The 17290-nt window shown below is 38.2% G+C and overlaps 1 protein-coding gene across 1 annotated transcript; it reads right to left on the reverse strand.

The window, feature by feature from the left end:
* Positions 1-15871: 15871 nt before the first annotated feature.
* LOC119083510 lies at positions 15872-16429 on the reverse strand. The gene is made up of 3 exons (XM_037193228.1): positions 16262-16429; positions 16115-16203; positions 15872-16050 (listed from the first exon to the last, which is right to left on the reverse strand). The coding sequence occupies exons 1-3, from the start codon at positions 16375-16377 to the stop codon at positions 15872-15874; spliced, it is 384 nt and encodes a 127-aa protein (XP_037049123.1). The 5' UTR covers positions 16378-16429.
* Positions 16430-17290: the final 861 nt, after the last annotated feature.

Raw genomic sequence — 17290 nt, forward strand, 5'->3', positions numbered from 1 at the left:
CATATGATTCTAGTACATACCACTTCGTTGAATTGTGCCAGAGACGTTATTTTCAAATTTTTGCGATAAAAAGCGCGAAATACTCTGCCTTCTAATCGTAGAGAAATTGTGATGAAAGTATTATAAAATGACTATTTGCACAATGTGGTAAGGTAAGGAACATGGATCCAAATATTATTTTAGGGACAATGTTAGTTCAGAAACTGAAAATAAATGGAGAGATGATGAAATAAATGGAGTAGAGATGATGATGTGAATTAAGGTTACTGATGGGTCGGGTCGCACATTATTTCAAAAATACGAATAAACGGCGTGAAAAGAATCTCAGGGAAAATCAACCGATTTTCATGATTCTTTGTTTGTTGTGTAAGGAATGGATGTGAGTATAAGATAGAGTACAAGTACAAAGAAGTTCGACACCCCTCATGTCACGGCACTGGCACTATTCCAAAGTCAAAAAATATTTCGAAAATACGAAAAACGTCCTGATTTTTCAGTCAGATTTTTAAGCAGGTTATGTTTAGTGTCAATTGAAAGGTAATTACTGTAGCTTTAAAACGAGCCTCGTCTTAGTACGCCTTACCTTCCCTGTGTACATTTATGGATCTTTAAAGTCAGTGGTTTAACATCCAAAAATTCTACTTTAAGTCCAGTTGCAGTGACGAATATCGTCAAATTTGATATCATTCGAAAGCTACTAAACATTAAAATTGGTGATACTGTCATTGAACGAGTCGACAGTTACGTGTACCTAGGTCACAAATTGAAGTTAGGTTTGGACACAATAAAACGTAGAATTGGTCTTGCATGGGCAGCGTTCGGAAAACTCAGCCTAATTTTCAAAAGCAAAATGAACAATAGTCTGAAACAGGGCCTACTTTTTGGAAACTAATTTCTTGAATTTCTCGAATTTTCTCGAATTTCTTAAAATTTCTCGAAATCGAGAAATTCGAGAAACTTATTATTTTATTTTTGATGATATCTATCCATCAGAATCCTGTTTTAAAAATGTACGACCACAAATGTGTTAGCTTTCAACAGAAAATACATTTGGTTGTAGTCGTTTGACCAGCTTTGAGAACAGTGAGCAGTTTAACGAAATTTTCATAAACTGCCCATTGTTCTCAGAGCTGGTCAAACTGCTACATACAATCAAGTCTATTTTCTGTTGAAAGCTAACCCATTAGTGGTCGTTATTGCGGTCGAACATTTCTGAGAATGAATTCTGGTGGAAATATATCATCAAAAGTAAGCTAAAATCCAGTATTTGAAAAACGCCTAAATGTATGCCTTTCAGGAAAGCATCGATGCTTGTGAAGATGCATCGTATTGTACATTATTACATGGTGCCAAGGCATGATGCCCACAATTATCTCCAGTCGGAATAACATATCAAATCAACGCACTTCAAGCAAAAGTGCTATTTATGACAGCTGTCAAATAGAGTACTTTTTGTATGAAACTTTATCCACACTCTTTTTACAGTGTAAAATTTTGTATGGGGCGATGGAGCCCTGTCAAGTTTCAGTACCGCATTTAGAGTACCACTTTTGCTTGAAGTGCGTTGATCAAATTCGGAAATAATATTATCTCATCTAATTGATTCACGACAACATATCTTTCGATATGCTATCAATGGTTTGGTTGGGTAGATTATCTCTTGATTTTTCTACGAGAACACGATATTGTACAATCCGTGTTTTTTTTGCTGTACATGTACAGTACACGTACATTCGCTCTTCACAGCTCTGTTCCCAGAAATGAAAACCGGCATTTATAGTGCAAATTGTTCTTGGAATATTTTTATTGAATTCATATTCGATTTCACAAAATATTTTCAATTAAATTCACAATTTAATCAATTTGTAAAACAACCGAAAGTATACATTACATTTTAATCAATCAATCAAACGTTGAACTGAATCAGCTGTACACATTTCAATACGGTAGGGACACTCATGAACCAAGCACTTAGCGACCGACACGAGCAGTATGGCGGTGTCGGAACATATTTATATGGTCGAGGATTAATGACAATTTCAGAGCCTGGAAATTTCCACGGGCATTTGTTAACATCAGCGCAAAGCGGTGGACACACACAGTATTGTCTTAGCGAATCAACATTCCTATCAAACTTGCCGTTGATTCTGTGTCAGCACCAATGATGTATTAGAGTAAAAGCTACACTTTTATGTTATTGGTCAGCAGACAGTGGCAACCTAAAATTTAAAAAAAAATCATTTTTTTTGTGGCTTGTAACAGACATTGTAATTTAATTCACAACGAATACAATCAGCAGCAACTTCACAAATAAAGTCGATTGTAAATTCATGACGACAATATAGTGTAGCAACAGTGCGCTATAACTAACACTTTAAATTTCAGTGCATTTTGTATTATCATTGAAATATTCAGTGTGGTCGACTTTCAATTTTGTGCACTATTTCGATTAAGCTGTTTCACCAGCTGGTCCATGTAAAGTCAGTTAATTTTAAAATCAGGAGTAGATAAAAAAGTCAACAGGGATTTGTTTATTATCGTTAACGATACACCACATGGAAGACGTATTTCAAATGGAAAACATGTTTCGCGTGGAAAACTTCTTTTTCTAATTAAAGCAGAATAGTGGAACAGGAACTTCATAAAGTGATATATGAATAGAATTAAAAATTTAGTTTCGCATCTCCCTTCTAGTCTCTTTATGTCCATGGACAGCATTCAATGTCATCCATCCATGTCATCGAACTCCTCATTGGTTTTTACATTTCCTTTGAACTCCGATGATTCGATTATCTTTTAATAATTCGTGTGTGGACTCCACACTGTGTAGAACTAAAGTTAGAGAAAGATATAAACAATTCTTGATGGTCAGAAGTTCTCGAGAGCATTTGTTTCATAACACAGCTTTAGACATTGCGATAGAAAGATATTCGTAGATTGCGACAGTCCAAAGTCTTAGCAGATAAAATGGTAAAATTCTGGTCAAACAGCTAAATCGAAATCGTGCACAAAATTGAAAGTCATCTACTGCATTAATAACTCTCGACGTTAAAATATCATACATGAGCTAACACATTACCACTACAAAAGCGGAGTGATGATCTTTATATCTGACCCACAACTATGAATAAATTTTAGGTGTATATACTTATACATGTACATACATGACGTACGTACCATACATAGATTCTAATGTGAATAATTTCGATGTATATATCTATATATTAACAAACTTCCTATTAAAGCATTACGATTTCAAAGGTCCTCATTATGGATTTAATTCTATCTACGTTTAAATGCAATTATTTAATGGAACACTTACCTTCAACGGCTTATCAATTCAATTCTATTCGATCGGATTATCATGAAATGTTGTTGTTAATTGTGTTAATTAATGTGTTCCAACAGTCGTCATATTTCAAACTTTGTAAGTGAACTATACCGAATCTGTTTCGAAAGTGTATATTTCGGCTTTCATCTGAATTTCCTCAATCGACTTGCAATCGGATATTAGTATAAATCCGTCTTGGTATACACATCTCTTGCCTCTACTCGCTGAAAATGCAACGGTTGTGTTTTCGTAATTTTTTTATTGAGTTCACAGGAAAAAGGGCTCCTTTGTATCACCAGACACATTTACACCTCAGATTGAAACGGATTTTTTTTCACGAAAAATACATTTTCGCAACAAGTGACGAGAAGTAGGAATTTCAATTGCGAAAAACGTTGTATACAACTCGATGCTAAATGCTTTTTTAGGCACATTGAGTTGTATAAATAACTGTTTTATATATGGAATCGATATTTCCGTATTATTTGAATTTACAAATAGAATATTTCACTTAAGTCCTTCGAAGGCGGAATAGTTCCCAAAATCGATGCTACATTCCCCTTCTGGATAGCGATACTAATTCGTTGAATTAGATACGACGTCGCACGCTTTTCGTTTGTATATTCCGTGATTTTGCTTCCGATTTTCTTTATCAATTCCAATCCCAACTTTCCGAAAAGACCAGATGTCTCAGTAGCGACTGGGATAAAAATATACTGGCTTGCCAAGTGAGAGTAATGATCTATCTTTTTAGCCTCAGCTCTCCTTGCTACAGAACCAGCATTTCGTGACGAAGAATTTAAGTACGAAGGAGCAAACGTATCGCCACAAGTAAAATCCCACAGCAACGATTTTCCTCTCGCCCACGGTATTAGTGTTAATCCGTCCGGTTTTTTCCCATCGGGTCTGGAACATCCTGGCGGTTCAAGAATAGCCGGAATTGCTCCCGATTTCAATGCTCGTTGTAGGATGTTATTTCCACTTGCATGACGTGAATTCGTACCACTCGCTTTGATACACGACAAACCATGGTACCCATATTTATTGACCTTGTCTCCACAAATACAGACATGAGGCTGAACGATTGGTGCACCAAGTCGTAACGACAATGCAACACGAAACTCATCGTTTGTTAAATATGTTCCAAGTTGCGGAGATGGTAATACATTGAGCCAAGCACCTGATTCACGTACGGCGTTTGCTTTGAAACGAGCTTCATTAGTTTCATGTTTCAACAAACCACCCAGGAAATTAATTTTGTGATCTATTTCCTTTGACTCCCAGATTGATTGAATATTTCGTAGATGTTTTTCGGGAAGATCACCAAACTTTTCGGACCAAATTTTTTCTGCCTCCAACAGTGCTGGATCAATTTGTCGGTAAGGTTCAGATAACAAACTGTCCACCAAATCGGAGACTTCATAAATCGATGACAAAAAGCAGGGCAATGCTATTTCGGTTGAATGTCTGATTCCAATTCCGCCTCGTTTAATAGGTAAGGATGATTCGGACCAGGCGTTAGCCGTCAATTGAACATTCATAATCGATTCCAGAGTGTCTTTAAGAATCTCATCGTAACGTTGTAGGCCGGAAACGTTTTTCCACATCGGATTTCCACGAAGGAAAAAGATCAAACGTGGTGTCGAAATCGATACTTTTAGAAGAAAGTAAGCACTGTGTCTACTGATTCTTTGTAATCTTTCGGCAAGACGTTTCAGATCGTTGATTTTTCGGTCTAAACAAACGGTTGCTGATTGTTCGGTAAGTGGATTACCGAGAAGGAACGAATTGCAAATTTTCATCTCTTGTATGCCTGGAGACAAGTCTTGGAACTGTTGCATAATTCTAGTTCTCTGATCGTCATTGTATGGACCCAATATGGATAATTCGCATTTTCGAAAATTCAGTTCCAAGCCGATTTCATTTGCTTTTTCGATTATCACATTCAAAGCTTTCAAAACGTCTTCCGGTTTTCCAGCAACAGTACCATCGTCCAGATACCACAGATTCAAGTCCAAGTCTAGTATTTTTAGCTCGGTAATTATTCGCTGGAATCGATATATTTCAAGTGAGAAAATGTTGTATGTAGGTGTAGACTCGGAGGATCTAGTTGAGCATTCTGACAGAGTACTTCCATACGCTTTTCCATTTCATCATATATCCCGTTACACATACTTAAATTTTGTAGATATAAGTGAACTCCTAATAAAAGCAGAGTACCAACTAGACTGCAAAGAGGGATTCTTTTGAAAAACAGCCTACCGAAATCGGATGCATTTTCCAGTGGACTTTTTTATATGTGCCTAGAAAGGTGTTCGACCCTAAAAGCCAAAACCACTTTCAAAAAAATTCTTCGAAGTTTGTGTGGCTGGTGAAAGGTGATCAAAAACCGAAAACTTGAACTTTTCTTACATTTCTCCAGTTGCACGAGCCGTACAGGATCGTGTGGGGTGTCATTAGAAAGGTAATCACATGTACTATTGAGCCGAATAGGGATTTATTGGGTTTTAAATTCATTGACACTGAAATATGTGCAGTTGAAGTTTTCAACAGAAAAAGACTGAGAACGTACACTGTTCTTACTGAAATTTCTCGAGGTACACAAAACGTACATGGTCGTGTAGGGTGTCATTTGAAAGGTAATGTGCTTTTGGGCCAAATAGGGTCTTTTGAAGTTTGGATGCATCAATGATGAACTATGTACACCTAAACATTTCAACTTCTATTTCATCGTAGATGCATCAAAACCACTATTTGGCTTAAAAGCACATTAAATTACCTGTCAAATGACACCCTACACGACCATGTACGTTTAGTGTACCTCGAGAAATTTCAGTAAGAACAGTGTAAGTCTTCGGTTGAAAACTTCAACTGCACATATTTCAGTGTCGATGAATTTTAAACACAATAAGTCCCTATTCGGCTCAATAGTACGTGTGATTACCTTTCTAATGACACCCCACACGATCCTGTACGGCTCGTGCAACTGGAGAAATTTTTGTAAGAAATAATCGACAAACACTCGATTATCAACAATCGATAAACGTTTGATTATCAATAATCGATTTTCATTCTATTATCCAACATCGATACTTGATTATTTATGAACATCGATAAAACATTAGATTGATATTGTTGAAAATGTCGATAATCGATTGTCGGCGAATAATCGATATCAATTAATTTATTGATTTATCAAAAATGACGGGTTCTACCTTTGTTATAATTTTGATAAAAAAAGAAAACAACTGGTTCTTGCAAGGACAAATCTGATATAAAGGTCAAAGATTCATGTATGTAACGTTAGAGACTTGCTAGCAGAAAGTTTTCGTCCTCAGACATATTATACAAGTCTATAGCACTACATTATTTTTATAGTTCTTGCTATTCATGTAAAAAGGTCACTAAAACACCAAAAACATGATATTTTACCCGTGTTTTACTGTACATCATTTATTCCCAGAAATAAAGACTGCAATTAGGTGAAATTTTCGTGCTTGGCATAATAATATAATGAATTCATCATATTCAATTACACAAAATATTTTCAATTAAATTCGCAATTCAATCCATTGGTAAAAACCAACCGCACACAAACCGAAAGTATTCATTACATTTTAATCAATCAAATGTTGAACTGCCGTACATATTTCAATGCTGGAAGGACACTCTTTACCGACGCAGCCAGCAACCGGACACGAACAGTATGGCGGTATTGGGATATATTTGTATGGCCGGGGGTAACAATTATACTTCAGAGCCAGGAAATTTGCAAGGACATTTGCCAACATCAGCACAAAGTGGTGGGCAGGCACAATATTGCTTTAACGAATCAGCATTACAATCAAGGCTGTCTGCTGGTGGTTGAGCGTAGGCAGTTGCGGTCTTAGGAAAATAATTAAAAATTATTCAAATGTTTAAACCGAGATCGTGATTTAATTAGCGATTACGAGTATAATCAGTAAATTCACGAACGGCAGCGACTGTAAACCCATGATGACTATCGATGTGGCGAATGTTTGCTCTCTGAATTTTAGTGTATGTATAAGTATATACAAAAACTCTTAACATTCGACGTGAAGTGAGAATACTTATGACCTCACACAACATACAAATAAATGCCGAGTGATGATTTTGTTTATCCGACCCACTCCAAAGAATAAAGGGAGATTCTTTTCAAAAACAGCATACCGAAAAGGGACGTATTGACACTTTCAGGGCAAATAGGGTCTTATGGGGCTTGGATGCATCTACGATAAAATATGAGCCCTTTAGCACATCAAATTCTCATAATTCATCGTGGATGCTTACAAGGGGCTAGGGAAAAATATCCGATCGTATTATCGTCGGGGACCGAGCAAACCGATCAAACTTTTGTATTGATTTTCATATCCTCACAATGTGATTGCTAAATGAATATAGGTCACCGCAGGACAGAAGTGAGAATTGCTGTTGATTCTTCCCAAGCAGTACGGACAACAAGGGAAAAATGAACAAAAGTTTTACTATTAAGCTCGGCATTTTGCAATGAACCTGGATTAGGTCATGATGGGAAATTGTTATCGTTAGGTAAATAAGTAAATAAGTATAGTACTTGTTGCCGCTAACATTTCGTTTATTTTTTACTTAACCGGAATATAGATAAACTAAGTACAATTTTAGACAATAAATGCTATTTCATGAAGCAAGTGACACAATTCAAACGTGTTTCAACTGAAACTTGATAATTTATTGTTCGATATTCAGTCTGTGATAAGGCACCGATTTGTGCAAAAGTTCGTTCAGTTTCAAAATGAATCAGACGTGGGTCCTACTCGCTGTCGTTGTTCTATTAATCCCGTGTTCGACGACATTTGGTGGTAATGTTTTTCTTAATCCAAGAAGTGGCTCGTATAGTGCACAATTTTACGCAGGTAGAAATTAACTCTTAACCATTAACAAACGGGAAGTATATTGCCACATCTTTTGCTGTGAATCAATCTAGTGCTGTGAATCATTAAAAGTGAAATTTTGATTCTAAAAAGTCGGTTGCTTGAACTTTGACTTAAAATCTAGTGGCGGATATTTGTAAATTTCGTTGACAAAGGATTTTCAAAAAGACAATGCTCCTAGGATTTTCAATCAGGGGATTTTCTATACTGTTTTTCATAGATTTCCAAGGATTTTCTTTTGAAGCTTTGGGGATTTTCTTTGAATTTCAAGGATTTTCTTTAGTTTTCTGAGGAATTTCTTCGATTTCTATAATTGTTTGATGAAAGAACTCTCTAGTTTAGAGCTGTGCGGGCAGCCCAAAAATTTGGCCCGCCTGATGCCCGCTCTCGCCCAATAGCACCAGGCACGGGCGGGCCTAATTTTTTCGGGCACGACTTCGGGCAACTATATTTCGGGCGGGCATCAGTCGGGCATCGAAAATTAATCAGGGGTCGGGCTAGAGCGGGCTCAATAAATTTCTCAAAAACAACATCTTGTTTTGATACAATTCATGCAAAGAAGGAGCAAGCAAATTAAATTCGATGAAATACTGGGTAATGAAATCGACCAACAGTGATAGAACATTGCATAATCGGCAGTTGTGCTTTATTTTGATTCTGTTGATTTGATAATATTGCATAAACAAGGCATACTGAACAATTTTGGTCGCCTCAAAAAAACAAGGCATCAGAACAGTCGGAGCGTTTGCTGCGACTTAGCCCCGTACAACCCGTAATCCTATTTCGTCCGCAACCATAATACGTCCGTAGCCCTAATAAGCCCGGAACCCTTATACGTCTACAACCCTCTAATGCGTCTGTTACCAAAATGCAAGTCAAGTTGGGCATGGTCAAATTTACTGAAAGTATTCATTTTTAAAATTGCGCATAGCGCAATTACGAAAGCCCGTACGAAGTACCTTTCAAATAAAACCAACAATTTACGACATTATTTTAGAAACCCAAAATTTTTTGCCAACTTTCCATTGGGTATTCAATTACCTCTCAAATGAAACAAAAACTAGCAAAATCGGTTGAGATTTACTCGATTTATGTGCAAAGAGCACTTAGGGCCGAGTAGCGGCCTTAGTCCAAGGGCCCAAATTTGAAACTTTTTTTGCCATCATTCTATTCGGCATTCAATTATCTCTCAAATGAAACAAAAACTAGCAAAATCGGATGAGATTTACTCGATTTATGTGCAAAAAACACTTAGGGCCGAGTAGCGGCCTTAGTCCAAGGGCCCAAATTTGAAACTTTTTTCGCCAAGTTCTTTTCGGTATTCAATTACCTTCCATAAAAAACTAAAACTAGCAAAATCGGATGAGATTTACTCGATTTATGTGCAAAAAACACTTAGGGCCGAGTAACGACCTTTGAGCCCTCCCAACAAGCCCACGTTGCATCTTACCCAAAAACAATGTTCAGCAACTTTGTTCTACTCGTCAATACCTTTCATTTGATATATCACAAGCAGCTATTGCGTGCGTATTGCGGTAGATATCGTCGAAAGACTGAAAAACACCTATAGGGCCCTAGCTCTGGAAGGGCCGACCCTACCATGCCCATTTTCGAACTTGACCTTACTTTTGTCGATACCAATCGGGGAAAAAAAGAATTTTGAAAAAAGGTTGTGATTTGCTCAAGCTAGAGGGGTCACAGACGGACGGACGGACGGACGGACGGACATTTTTTTTATTGCGGATTCGTCATCTATGAACATAACCAAATGCTTTGCCCTTACTGTCTGCTTCCAATTCGACGTGTTACAAACGGCATATTAATCTTATAAGCCCCCAGTACTTCGTACGGGGCTAAAAACACTTAGGGCCGAGTAACGACCTTTGAGCCCTCGCAACAAGCCCACGTTGCATCTTACCCAAAAGCAATGTTCAGCAACTTTGTTTTACTCGTCAATACCTTTCATTTGATATATCACAAGCAGCTATTGCGTGCGTATTTCGGTAGATATCGTCGAAAGACTGAAAAACACCTATAGAGCCCTAGCTCTGGAAGGGCCGACCCTACCATGCCCATTTTCGAACTTGACCTTACTTTTGTCGATACCAATTGGAGAAAAAAAATTTCAAAAAAGGTTGTGATTTACTCAAGCTAAAGGGGTCACAGACGGACGGACGGACGGACGGACATTTTTAGCCCCGTACGAAGTACTGGGGGCTTATAAGATTAATATGCCATTTGTAATACGTCGAATTGGAAGCAGACAGTAAGGGCAAAGCATTTGGTTATGTTCATAGATGACGAATCCGCAATAAAAACGAGCCGTCAGAACAGTCGGAGCGTTTGCTGCGACTGAGCCCCGTACAAACCCGTACATCCATTGCGCACGTGACCCTAGTTCGTCCGTCGCCCTACTCTTACCGTAAGTCTACTGCGGCCGTAAACGTCGGTAAAGTAAAATTCTTATGAAATGTGTACGTCTTAAAAATTGCGCAAAGCGCAATTACGAAGCCCATACGACGCTCCTTTTAAATGTAACACAAACTACACTTCTCACTGATCGGTGACTTTGTAATTATCATTTTCCTCGATTTATATTGTTTTTACAAAAATCCAAAATGGCGGCCGACGGCCATTTTGTTAGGAGGTGGAATAGTGCGGCTGCTTTACATTCGTTAGTATCTTTCAAACATAAAAAAATCATGAAATTCGGTCAAATTTTACTCGGTATATTAACAAAAAACCACCACCTTCAATGTACGGCCGAGTAGCCACATATAAGCTCACTCCAAGAGACCTAGCTCACGCTCCGGTAAACCGAATTTCATAAACTTTTTAGACCCGTACGAAGTACTGGGGTCTTATAGGTTTACGCATACGTTTGTAACACGTCGAATTGGACTCCCTGAGTAAGGAGAAACCTATTGTGGTTGTCTAGAGATGCCAAATCAGTGAAAAAAAAGTCCGTCTGTCCGTCTGTCTGTCTGCACGATAACTTGAGTAAAGCGCATCCGATTTTGAAAATTCTTTTTTTTCCCGTTTGGTAATGTCAACAGACAGGCTAATTTCGAAGATGAGTGATTTTGGATCGACCCCTCCCGAGCTGTGGCCCAATAAGTGCTTTACGGTTTTTCGAAGACATCTCCGGACATTCAAACGTTACACTTGTAAGTGACACGTCAAATAAAAGGTATTTACAATACCGATCGAAAAAAAAAAAGTTTATGGAAATCGGATGACCGACTCGTGAGTTAGACCCCTTGGTGTGAAACAGGCACAGGGTGGCAAGCAGTTTTTGCTTGTAGGTCGGCCACATTTCAACATATTTCGTCTGTTTTAGCTTTATTAGATAGGTATTGACCGTACCAATCAGGGAAAAAAAAAGTTTTTGGAATTATGTTCTCCTAGCGTGAGCTAGGTCTCTTGGAGTGAGCTCTTATCTGGCTACTCGGCCGTACAGTGAACGTGGAGTATTTTGTCAATATCTCGAGTAAATTTTGACCGAATTTCATGATTTTTTTTTGTTTGAAAGGTATTAACGACTGTAAAGCGTCGGTAAAATTTCCGGTCTCCTAACAAAATGGCTGCCGGTGGCCATATTGGATTTTAATAAAAGTGATATATCTTGGGAAAAATGGTACTTAGAGAGTTTCTGTTAACATGGAAATAATTTTTTTGTGTGTGGGGTAGCATATTCATCTGTGAAATGTTTATTTATAGGAAAATATAGGTAAATATAGCGGTATATAGCTGTTTAAATAGGAATTTATGAAAGTTAACTTCGTACGGGGCTGTCTATATTGCCTCCGGCCCGGCAATTTATTTGTATATGCTAAAAAGGCAAAGAAAGATAATGTAAGTGATTTTAAAGGGCGAATAGCTTTTCAGTAGAGAATGAAGTAAAAGAAATGAAGAGTTTCACAGTAAAGGCTTTTGATACGAATAGGTGTTTCGTACGGGTCGGCGTTAGCTATGTTTTTTTCCCGGATTGGTACTGTCAATACCTATCTAATAAAGCAAAATCTATCTAAAACCGTTCAAATTTGGCCAGCCTACAAGCAAAAACGGCTTGCCGCCCTGTACCTAGTTCACACCAAGGGGTCTAACTCACGAGTCGGTCATCCAATTTCCATAAACTTTCGTCGATAGGTATTGTAAATATCTTTCATTTGATGTATCTTCTATCTTCTATCTTCTATCTAAATCACTTATGGGGCCCCAGCTCGGGAGGGGTCGACCCAAAATCGCCTTGGGGCCCCAGCTCGGGAGGGGTCGACCCAAAATCGCCTATCTTCGAACTTAGCCTCACTATTTTGAGTATCTTTCAGGGAAAAAAAAAATTGATATTGGATTTGATTTACTCAAGATATCGACGTGACAGACGGACGGACAGACGGACAGATGGACAGACGGCCAAAATTTTTATTGCGGATTCGTCATCTATGAACATAACAAAATGCTTTGCCCTTACTGTCTGCTTCCAATTCGACGTGTTACAAACGGCATATTAATCTTATAAGCCCCCAGTACTTCGTACGGGGCTAAAAATGTCCGTCCGTCCGTCTGTGACCCCTCTAGCTTGAGTAAATCACAACCTTTTTGAAAATTCTTTTTTTCCCCAATTGGTATCGACAAAAGTAAGGTCAAGTTCGAAAATGGGCATGGTAGGGTCGGCCCTTCCAGAGCTAGGGCCCGATAGGTGTTTTTCAGTCTTTCGACTATATCTACCGAAATACGCACGCAATACCTGCTTGTGATATATCATTTTTTTTTATTTGTTTGTTTCAATCAAGTATTACAGTGTTTACAAATATTTCAACTTAAGATAAATTTATAGCCTTTATAGACTTTATCAAATTTATATGAAATTTCAATGTAAATAAAATAGTTTAATTTAGACTCGAAATTTTTACTTTTAATATTTTTTGCAAATGATATTGCAATAGGCTTTTTACCTTGCTGCTTGAAAAAGACGTGAAAAACAATCAATATTCTAATTTTTTAATTAATTAATTAGTTGGAGTTTACTTAACCTAAGCGTACAATAAAAACTATTGTGATCAGATCAGAAGTGAAACATATCAAAGAGAGAAAGAGAAAATGAAATTCTTGCAGGCGGTACATTAGTTTTCGTTAATATGAGAATGGAATAGCAATAGTTCAGAATGTGCGTGAGTCTATAATGATAATAGCTTGGAATCGTGACCTCGCAACAGTGAATGAGGAGGTTTTCAGATACAATTAGTAATTCGATCAAACAGAAAGTCACCAAATTTACTAATAATAAAATCATCATGTAAATATGTCTTGCTAAGCGTGTTACGAGCCATGCCATGAAGGTGCTCGTTAAGCCGCGGGACCCTTGTAACTTTGTGCAATTTCTCCGGAGATATGAATTTATAATTCGTCCTCGATCTCCTAAAATCAATTGCCATACGGAGACATTTGTTTTCGAAAAGTTTCAATTTCTTAATCAGGTATTTCGGCAGACTATGCCAAACCGCCACTGCATAGGTAAGAACCGGCCTTAGTACAGTCACATAGACCTTAACTTTCACAACAGTGATATATCAGTGATATATCAAATGAAAGGTATTGACGAGTAGAACAAAGTTGCTGAACCTTGTTTTTGGGTAAGATGCAACGTGCGCTTGTTGCGAGGGCTCAAAGGTCGTTCCTCGGCCCTAAGTGTTTTTTGCACATAAATCGAGTAAATCTCATCCGATTTTGCTAGATTTTGTTTTTTATGGAAGGTAATTGAATACCGAAAAGAACGTGGCGAAAAAAGTTTCAAATTTGGTCCCTTGGACTAAGGCCGCTACTCGGCCCTAAGTGTTTTTTGCACATAAATGGAGTAAATCTCATCCGATTTTGCTAGATTTAGTTTTTTATGGAAGGTAATTGAATACCACAAAGAACGTGGCGAAAAAAGTTTCAAATTTGGGCCCTTGGACTAAGGCCGCTACTCGGCCCTAAGTTTTTTTTGCACATAAATCGAATAAATCTCATCCGATTTTGCTAGTTTTTGTTTGATTTGAAAGATAATTGAATGCCGAATAGAATTATGGCAAAAAAAGTTTCAAATTTGGGCCCTTGGACTGAGGCCGCTACTCGGCCCTCAGGCGCGCCGAGTTATGTACGGCGTATGGGGCAGATACCCTATACGACTTCCTCTCGCCCCATACGTTGCCCACTACGATTTTACGTATTTCTTTTGTTTACTAAAATTTTGCCCCTTACGAGCTGATAAAAAGTCGGCTCCTCTGCCTAAGTGTCTTTTGCACATAAATCGAGTAAATCTCATCCGATTTTGCTAGTTTTTGTTTCGTTTGAGAGATAATTGAATACCGAAAAGAACGTGGCGAAAAAAGTTTCGAATTTGGTCCCTTGGACTAAGGCCGCTACTCGGCCCTAAGTGTTTTTTGCACATGAATCGAGTAAATCTCATCCGATTTTGCTAGTTTTTGTTTCATTTGAGATAATTGAATGCCGAATAGAATGATGGCAAAAAAGTTTCAAATTTGTGCCCTTGGACTAAGGCAATGGAAAGTTGACAAAAAAGTTTGGGTTTCTAAAATAATGTCGTAAATTGTTGGTTTTATTTGAGAGGTACTTCGTACGGGCTTTCGTAATTGCGCTATGCGCAATTTTAAAAATGAACACTTTCAGTAAATTTGACCGTGCTGAACTTGACTTGCATTTTGGTAACAGACGCATTAGAGGGTTGTAGACGTATTAGGGTAGCAAACGCTCCGACGTATTAGGGCAGCAAACGCTCCGACTGTTCTGATGCCTTGTTTTTATTTCGGATTCGTCATCTATTAACATAACCAAATGCTTTGCCCTTACTGTCTGCTTCCAATTCGACGTGTTACAAACGGCATATTAATCTTATAAGCCCCCAGTACTTTGTACGGGGCTAAAAATTAGGCGGTCATCAGGCGGGCGCCAAAAACTTGAAAATAAAATGGGCGGGCATCAGGCGGGCGTCAAAAAATTGTCAGGCATCGGGCGGGCTGGCATTTTTTTCACTGGTTAACATCGGTCACGGGCGAGCGGGCATAAAAATTAGGTACGCCCGCACAGCGCTACTCTAGTTTTCAAAGAATTTTCTTTAACAACAGTCACTGAAGCTTACAGTGTCTGTTTTTGAATGAAAGTAAATTCTCAACGTTGTCGTCCCTGACGAGTCCCCTTATGTGCAGTTTCCTTACAAAATTCGCTGTAAAAAAGCGAACTTGAGAAGTTTGAAACCAACGGGACGAAATGGTGTCTCCAGCAGTCTCATACTAAGGAACGACACGACAAATTATTACTTGTTCGTTTCCGTTGTCAGTTTTGAACTTGACTATAACTCTTTGGCCTATCTTTTTGTTTTCCTAACTGTTGATTAATTTAAGAGTCTCTCGCGGTAGGAGAGTTCTATTGTTACGTTCAGTTCGTCGTCCCTTGCTAAATCGTAATGTAAATACCCTGGGCGCAGCCACATTCAACTGTTACCTGTATATTGCTCATCGCAGAATTAATTGAACTATTATTTATGAATCATGGTCTGTCTGTCTCATATTGCGCCTTTTTATAGAACTTACATTGCTATTAAAAATCAATTCTAAGATTTCTTCTTCTTGTGGCGATAGAAAGCCAGTGCGGGTAGTGATTGTAAATCGTACTCCTTGTCAATGCCATCATCAGATGTCTTAACGAAGTCGATGCTCTTCTCTTCGCATTCATCGTCGATGTTCTCTAGTTCGTTGAGAATTTTCTGAGCTTTCTTGTCTCCTTCGCGATCTGTTAGATGAAGTGATACGAAATTACTTTCACATAATGCGGACGACCCTCAAAATATACTTACAGAAAAACACTACAACGTGATCGTTTTCCGATAAGATCTTCTCCAACATCTTGGTGTTGACCTCCTCAATTTTACCGGGAATTTCCAATCTAAAACAGCAGATAATTTCAATCTTTGTTCCACCAAATTTAAACAGATTCCACTCACGTATCTTCATCAGTTAACCATGCCAAAACCTCATCTTCGTCATTCAAATCTCCAGTGAAATGTAATGGATCTCGGTTTCTAAAGAACACCAATTCGGGGAAGTTTTTGATTCCCATTTTCTTGGCAAAGCCTGTGTCTTCCGTTATTACGAAAATAATACCGGCTTCATCTAGTTAATCGTCAATCTAGATCGTCCAAGATCCGATCGGATTTCTCTCCCTCTTCGCACGGTCCGGTGAAGTAGACCACAACATATTCATGATCATCAATTAATTCCTTCAGAATTTCGTCGGTAACTTATTCAATTGTTGCGGTATTCTTCTGCAAAATCAACCATTCCAGCACCTCCTCTTCATTCATCAAATCACCCTCGTAAGGTGGATAACTGTCAATCAAAGGAAAATACACGACTAGAAAAACACAAGGTCAGTAAAAAAATACCGCTTCCAGGAACGGGATTAAGAAAAATAACCGAAAAGGGATTTATGGACAGTGCCTCTGCGGGAGGTAAATCAATCTTGTGATTACTGTGAAGTGATTGCCTCACGGTGGAGTATCGTTAGAAAGGTATGACTTCTGACTATAAGATAAAAATTAACTTCGATCAAAATATGTCCACTCACCGCACTTTTGTGACAAAACGATTTCAGAGGGGTGTATGAAATTTCATGAAATGAAAAATTTTGTATGGGGAAGGAGCTGGTCCGATTTTACTGAATGCTGTTCTGAGCTCCCAAAAGGTCCCTGAATCGATACCCGTTCTTAGTTTTTGGGTGCATTTAGGAAAAACTTCTTTTTTGTTGAGGAGGGGTGTGCAGGTTCAATGCGCCGCAGGCAAAATTTGTATTAAAATTACATTCATTTGACTATTTCAAGTCTGATAATTGTAATTTTTCTTGTGGGCAGATCTGGATTAGCAGGGGGAATTCGAGGGGCGCAGGTGGGAAAATTCGTATGTGGTGGTAGGCTTAACTGCTGCATACGCAGTGAAAGATCGAGATACGGTAGCTGTGACTCATCCATCAAATT

The sequence above is a fragment of the Bradysia coprophila genome, unplaced genomic scaffold (genome assembly GCF_014529535.1).
Source record: "Bradysia coprophila strain Holo2 unplaced genomic scaffold, BU_Bcop_v1 contig_687, whole genome shotgun sequence".
Taxonomy (NCBI): domain Eukaryota; kingdom Metazoa; phylum Arthropoda; class Insecta; order Diptera; family Sciaridae; genus Bradysia; species Bradysia coprophila.

Excerpts from the sequence above, each read along its gene's own strand:
- LOC119083510 (XM_037193228.1), bottom strand. The coding sequence starts at position 16,377 with ATGGGAATCAAAAACTTCCCCGAATTGGTGTTCTTTAGAAACCGAGAT. Across the intron at positions 16,204-16,261 it reads TGGTTAACTGATGAAGATAC|ATTGGAAATTCCCGGTAAAA; the intron begins GTGAGTGGAATC and ends CTGCTGTTTTAG. Across the intron at positions 16,051-16,114 it reads TCACGTTGTAGTGTTTTTCT|ATCGCGAAGGAGACAAGAAA; the intron begins GTAAGTATATTT and ends TTCATCTAACAG.